Raw genomic sequence first — 7649 nt, forward strand, 5'->3', positions numbered from 1 at the left:
AGTTCTGGAATGCGGGAAGTGCTCTAAAGGTTCTGGGGGACTGATGTCCCATCAACGTGTTCATACTAGAGACCGTTCGGGTGCTTTCACTGCAGGACTGGGTTCAAGTGATCATCTCAACTCATTGTACACTAGTGACTTCACACTGTGGAGAGGCTGTTCACCTGCTGTAAATGTGGGAAAGGATTCACTCAAACATCCATCCTGCTGAAACACCAGCGAGTTCACACTGACGAGAGACCTTTTAAATGCCCAGCCTGCGGAATGTGCTGTAAAACTTCCTGGGAATTGATGTCCCATCAACGTGTTCACACTGACGAGAGGTCGTTCAGGTGCTTTCACTGCGGGACTGGGTTCAGGAAATCATCTCAACTCACTGTACACCAGCGAATTCACACCGGGAAGAGGCCATTCACCTGCTCAGAGTGTGGGAAAGGATTCACTCAATCATCCCACCTGCTGAAACATCAGCGAGTTCACGAGTAACTATAGTGATTAGATTTTGCTGTTAATCACATCCAGGACTGAGCCATGTTTAGTGGTCTCTGTTCCTATTCATGGTAAGTAAACCCCAGACCAGTTATAGGGGAAAATATTGTTGACAGGAGAAAAATAAATCAGCTTTGTATTAAACATGCGTTGTATTGAATCTTTTTTTGTTCATTCATGGGATGTGGGCCTCGCTGGCTAAGCCAGCATTTATTGCTCATCCCTAATTGCCCTTGAGAAGGTGGTGGTGAGCTGCCTTCTTGAACTGCTGCAGTCCATGTGGTGTTGGTCTAGTTTCATTCCTTATAAACATTACAATGGTTTGATACAACTGAAGGCCTTGCTAGGCCATTTAAAAATAAACCATGGTGCTTTGGGTCTGGAGTTACTAGTAGGCCAGACCAGGTAGGGATGGCAGATTTCCTTCCCTAAAGGGAATTAGTGAACTAGATGGTTTTTTACTACCATTGACAATGGTTTTATGGTCATCATTAAACTTTTAGTTCCAGATTTTTATTGAATTTAAATTTCACCATATGCCATGGTGGGATTTGAACCCAGGTCCCCAGAACATTAACATGGCTCTCAGGATTATTCATCCAATGACGATACCACAACATCACCACCTCCCGCTTTAAAAATAAGTTAATTCCTTTTGAAGGGCTCTCCCTCTCCTCTATCTCCTCCATCCTTACCAACGACAAGTGTGAGATCATGGAGCTTCTTTGTCACTAAGATTAAGACAATTCAATCAGCTGCCTCTGCTGCTTCCAAACTGTCTCTAAAGTTCCCCATTGTCCGAGCCCTGAGCTCACATCTTTCTCCAGTTTCTCTCCTATCTCCCATCATGCCCTGTCAGAGCTCATCTTTTGCAGGAGACCCACCTCCGAATCCCTTAATTCTATTCCTACCAAACTGCTGACCATCCATCTTTCCCGTGTTGCTGATATTGTTAACAGTTCTCTCTCTCTCTCTTCTGGTTTTGCTCCTCTCGCCTTTAAATACACCACCCTCAACCCTTCCTGAAAAAAACCCTTCACCCCACTTTCCTTGAAAACTACCACACCATCTGCAACCTCCCTTTCCTCTCCAAAGCCCTTGAATTGGTTTTCCCCAAAGATCTATTCTTGGATCCTCCTATTTCTCATCTACATGCTGCCAACTAGGCAACATCATCCAAAAGCACCGTGTTAGTTTTCACATGTACACTGACAACGCCCAGCTCTACCTCCACACCATCCCTCTCCGTTCCTCCACTGTTACTAAATTATCAAACTGCTTATCCAACATCCAGTACTGGATGAGCAGAAATTTTGTCGAATTAAAAACTAGGAGGACCAAAGCCGTTGCCTTCGGTCACCACTACAAATTCCGTTCCCTAACTACCGAGTACGTCCCTCTCCCTGGGAACTGTGAGGCTGAACCACAATCTTAGTGTCATATTGATCCCAAGATGTTTCCGACCACATATCCACACCATCATTAATGCCAGATATTTCCACCTCCGTAATGTTACCCATCTCCACCCCACCCCAGCTCATCTGCTGCTGAAATTCTGCTTATACCCATGACTTGACTATTCTAATACATTCCTGGCCAGCCTCTCATATTCACCCTGCCCCCACCCCCCAACAACCTGAAAACGAGATCATTCAAAACTCTGCTGCCCATGTGCCTTCTTGCTCTAAACGGAGGGGAGATGGTGGCACAGTGATAACGTCACTGAATTCATATTCCAGAGGCCGAGGCTTATGATCTGGGAACGTGGGTTCAATTCCCACAAACCTTCTGCAGACATTTTTAGCAATAAGTTTCCAAATAGTATTTATACATAAACACATTGACCTGAATCAGACAGAAAATGTTTCCATATTTGTGTGGAAGTTAGTATCAATAATGGTGCCATGAAACTATTGCTGATTGTTGTAAAATTCCCTCTGGTTCACTAATGTCCTTTAGGGGAGGAAATATGTCAAACAAATGGTACAAATTTAAACAGAGTGCAGGAACGGAGTGACCTGGGAGTGTATGGACACAAATCTTTGAAGGTAGCAGGAACAGTTGGTCAAACTGTTTAAATCTGATGGGGTCCTCCGTTTATTAATGGAGGCATGAAGTACAAAAGCAAGGAAGTCACACTGAATCTTTATCCATCACTTTTTATTCCTCAGCTCAAATATTGTGTTCAGTTCTGAGCACCACACTTCAGGAAAGATATCAAGGCCTTGGAGAGAGTACACGGAAAATTGACCAGAACAATATCAGGGATGAGAGATTTCTGTTATGTGGAGATATTGGAGAAGCTGGGATGGTTCTCTTTAGAGTTGGGAAGGTTAAGGAGTGATTTAATAGAGGTGTGGACATTTTTGCCATTTTTTTTAAGGAGTTTTCATCAAATAGGGAGAAACTGTTTCCATTGGCAGGATGGCTGGTAACTGCAGAAAACGGATTTAAAATAATTGGCAAAAAATCCAGGATGGAGATGAGGAGAGATTATTTTACTCAGTGAGTTCTGATGATTTGAAACACATTATCTGAATGACTGGTGGAAGCAGATCCAACAGTAACTTTCAAAAGGGATTTGGACTTTTAATTCACAAGGAAAGATTTTCAGGGATCGGGAGAAATATCAGTGGGCTGGGACAGAATGGTAACATTTTCAGAGAGACAGTACAAACATGAGGGGCTGAATGGCCACCTTCTGAACTTTATGATTTGATCATATGGTGTTTATTGTGAATCATTACACTATTATAGAATCACAGGATCTCATCATAGTACAGCACAGAAGGAGGCCACTCGGCTCATCGAATCTACACTGGCTCTTTCAAAGAGCAATCCGGTTAATCCCACTCCCCCACTCTTTCCTTGGATGAGGTTTCAGCTGATCATCTGGCCTGTCAAGACACAAGCGCAGTCACACTGGGGAGAAACCGAGTTAACATGGGGACAATGAAAAAGGATTCAATTAATCATTTGAGTTAGAAAGTTATCAGCGCATGTAGACTGGGGAGACACTGTTCACTCGGTCATCCAGCCTCCAAACACACCAGCGAGTTCATACTGGAGAGAGAAGGTTTAAACGTTTAGACTGTGACAAGAGGTTTAAAAGCCTGTTCCCATTTTATAGTTTCAGTCTAAGTCAGGCTTCCCAAACTGAGGGTCGTGACCCCCGGTGGGATCAGAAATGAGATTTTGGGCTCACGAGCTCTGTGGCAGCAATGGCTGCCATGTAGCTCCAACTGCTTCCTGGCAGCTATGAGGCCCCTTTAAATCTCCACAGCTGGGCAAGTCCTAGTGAAGAGCTCTCTGAGGCCCAATTGCTGCTGCAAAAAAAGCTTGTGAAAAGGTTGATGTTCATTATTTTCTGGAAAGCCGATTTCTTCAATAATCAGGATCATAATGTATTACTAATCAGGATACTGTTAGATTAATAATCAGAATCCCACTGCATCAATAATGAGATTCTGTTATAGTAATGATCAGAGTCCAATTCAGGACAATGTGTGATGTCAAATCAAAACAAGGAGAACTTTCATACTCCTTAACCTTATGTCTATCTTCACCGTGAGGTGAGTCTGGATAATATTTGCACCAATCTGATCCACATACTGTCGATAATATCTAACACAGCACAGTTGATTGAGTCTGTGAATAACATATTCATCATTGGACTGGACCAAAGCTTTTTGTGACCAGAACAATTCCTTCAGAGTGCTCATTACCATCATCTTCAGCCTCAGAATTATCTGTGTCATACGTCATTTCAAGGACCCTGATTTTCTGTTTTGGGCATTTTATCACATCATGGTATTTTGAGTCAGACCTGAAACACCTGTTAATTGTTCCCTGGTCATTCCTGGGTTCATTCAACTGTTAATGCTGTTCCAATCCATCTCTGCTAAAGATGCTTTCACCCTCTTTCAAAACCTGTCAATGTCCAACTATGCTTTATAGTCATCCAATCGATCATCCTTCTTGTAAATCTCTTCAATGAGCCCGAATAGGAGATCCAAACCTTCATCAGTCTCCAACTGACAGGCATCCAGCTCACAAAATACTTTGCTTCTCATTTTACTTTTGTTAGGAAGTGACAATGCCAAGTCCAAATCTTGTTTCCTCCTTGGTAGGGACATAAACCGTGTCCACATACCCACTTCATTCTTCCACTGTATGGCCCAGAATATGAGTTATCGGACCTTGACAATTCCCACTTGCTTTCAGCCATTTCTCATAAAAGCTACTAGGAGTGTAATTTCTGCCTGAAATTTTATTTTCCTTTGGTTTCCAAACTTCAGCATCAGACAATCATTCTCAGTTACCATGTTATAGTCCTGACAGCCTGATGGTGAAGGAAGAAACTGGAGCTAATCTTTGCTTGGTACAGATTTATTCACAGAGTGAAACATTACAGGTATATAGCTCGTAACTCCACTCCGCTCTATGTCAGTAAGTGTTCATATGTGCTCATGTAACCAAGCAATCAAAGCCCAAATCCTGCATACACTAAACCCCAAATGATACAATGAACAGCCACAGTCGGAGTATCTAAAAGGTCTCTAATTGGTGTGACTGCCATGGTGTTTCAGCAGGTTGGATGATTCAGTGAATGCCTTCCCACACATGGAGCAGGTGAACGGCCTCTCTCCTCGGTGTGAGCTCACTGATGCTTCCCCAGGCTGGATGCATCAGTGAATCCCTTTCCACACTCAGTGCAGATAAACAGCCTCTCCCCAGTGTGAATGTGTCGGTGTGTCCGCAGGCTGGGTGACTCAGTGAATCCTTTCCCACATACAGAGCAGGTGAATGGCCTCTCTCCAGTGTGAACCCGCCGGTGCTTCCACAGGCTTGAGGAATCAGTGAATCCCTTCCCACACACAGTGCAGGTGAATGGCCTCTCTCCAGTGTGAACTCGCTGGTGTGTCAGCAGTCTGGTTGACCGAGCAAATCTCTTCCCACACACAGAACAGGGAAATGGCCTCTCTCCAGTGTGAACTGCCTGGTGTCTCAGCAGGGTTGATAACTGAGTGAATCCCTTCCCACACATGGAGCAGGTGAATGACCTCTCTCCAGTGTGAACTCGTTGATGCGTCAGCAGGTGGGATGACCGAGTGAATCCCTTCCCACACACAGAGCAGGTGAATGGCCTCTCCCCAGTGTGAACTCGCTGGTGTCTCCGGAGGCTGGATGAATCCCCGAATCCCTTTTCACACTTAGAGCAGGTGAAGGGTCTCTCCCCAGTGTGAATCCGTCTGTGTGTTACAAGACGGGATGAATCAGTGAATCCTTTCCCGCACTCAGAGCAGGTGAACAGCCTCTCCCCAGTGTGAATTCTCTGGTGTGTCAGCAGGTTGGATAACTGAGTGAATCCCTTCCCACAATCAGAGCAGATGAACGGCCTCTCCCCAGTGTGAACTCTCTGGTGTGTCAGCAGGTTGGATAACTGAGTGAATCCCTTCCCACAATCAGGGCAGGTGAACGGCCTCTCCCCAGTGTGGCTGCGTCGATGAATCTCCAGCTCTGATGGGGCTTTGAATCCCTTCCCACAGTCCCCACATTTCCACGGTTTCTCCCTGGTGCAGGTTGCCTTTTGTCCCTCCAGTTTTGATGATCAGTTAAAGCCTCGTTTTCACACAGAACATGTGCACAGACTCTCATCACTGTGAATGGTGTGATGCTTTTTCAGGCTGCGTAACCTGAACACACTTACTCGGGTGTGTGTATCTCGGTGCTTTTCCAGTCACATTGACGTTTAAATTTTTTGAACCAGACAGCACAGACAAATAGTTTTCCGTCTAGATTCAAAGGCCGATGAAAGTTACATTGTGACTAACTGAGTGACTCTGTCAGATCTTAACGTGATGTTTGTTTTGAGATTTCTGTCCTTAGATCCTCCCCATCCAATATCCTGAAAAAGGAGTTTACAAGAGTCAACACAGTCATTACAGGATAGAATTTCAAAACAGACAATTCTAGTTTCTATGAAACATATTTTCTTCTCTCATTCCTGAAAGGTTGTAAAGCTCATTCAGCTGTCCCTAATATACACTCTTCCAGTTCTCCTGAAGGTGCCAGTTCATGCCGAATGACAGATCCATGCTCACTGCTTCTTATCCAGGACACAGAACCCTGAAAATCTTCATGCGGGCTGTTCACCTATGTATAGTAGTATATTACTTGATTAGAGATAAATGGGGGATGTGAGGAAGAACTTCACTTGGACAGCAAGTGATCATAAATTGGAACACATACCATATGAGGATGATGGAAGAGGAAATCACTGATGATTTCAAAATGAAATTGGATGGGTGCTTGAAGGACATAAACTTGCAAGGTTATGGGCATATAAAAGGGGGAATGGGACTGACTGGGTTGCTCTACAGATAGTCGGCATGGACTCGAGTTGCCGAATGGACTCCTACTATGCCGTAATGACTCTATGACTGGAAATATATAGCGAAGCTACAGTACTATATTACGAGACTAGAAATAATAATAAATGTACTTGACTATAGAACCATAATATATCTGGTAGCAGATAGCAACACTGGACATATCTGGTGGATGAAGTTCAATGTGGAGAAGCATGAGGTGACACACTTTGGTACAAAGAACACGGAGAGACAGTATAAAATAAAGGATACCATTCTAAAGAGTGTGCAGGAGCAGAGAGACCTGGGTGTATATGAACATAAATCATTAAAGGTGGCAGGACAGGTAGAGAGAGAACTGTTTCTAAAGGATACAGTATTCTAGGCATCATTAAAAGGGGCATAGAGTGCAAGAGCAGGGAGGTTATGTTGAGCTTATATAAGGTACTGGTTAGACCTCAACTGGAGTACTGTGTGCAGTTCTGGGCACCACACTATAGGAAGGATGTGAACGCATTGGAGAGAGTGCAGAAGATGTTTACAAAAATGATTCCAGGGATGAGACGCTTCAGTTATGAGGAAAGATTGGAGAAGTTGGGACTGTTTTCCTTCGAGGAGAAGGGTCAGAGGAGACTTGATAAAGGTTTTCAAAATCATGAGGGGTCTGGACAGAGTAGTTAGGGAGAAGCTGTTCCTGCTCGTAAAGCGGTTGAGAACCAGAGTGCACGGTTTTAAAGTGTTTTGCAAAAGAATCAAATGCGAGGTGAGAAAAAACTTCTTCACACAGCG

General features: G+C 44.0%; 1 protein-coding gene across 1 annotated transcript; it reads right to left on the bottom strand.

The window, feature by feature from the left end:
* Nucleotides 1-4433: 4433 nt before the first annotated feature.
* LOC121270264 (gastrula zinc finger protein XlCGF49.1-like) lies at nucleotides 4434-6100 on the bottom strand (the record flags this gene model as incomplete). Its single annotated transcript, XM_041175584.1, has 2 exons — nucleotides 4434-4658; nucleotides 5558-6100. Coding segments are annotated over 2 exons (768 nt in total), but the record flags the coding sequence as incomplete, so codon positions are not given.
* Between the last annotated feature and the right edge of the window lie 1549 nt (nucleotides 6101-7649).

The sequence above is a fragment of the Carcharodon carcharias genome, chromosome 27 (genome assembly GCF_017639515.1).
Source record: "Carcharodon carcharias isolate sCarCar2 chromosome 27, sCarCar2.pri, whole genome shotgun sequence".
Lineage (NCBI taxonomy): Eukaryota > Metazoa > Chordata > Chondrichthyes > Lamniformes > Lamnidae > Carcharodon > Carcharodon carcharias.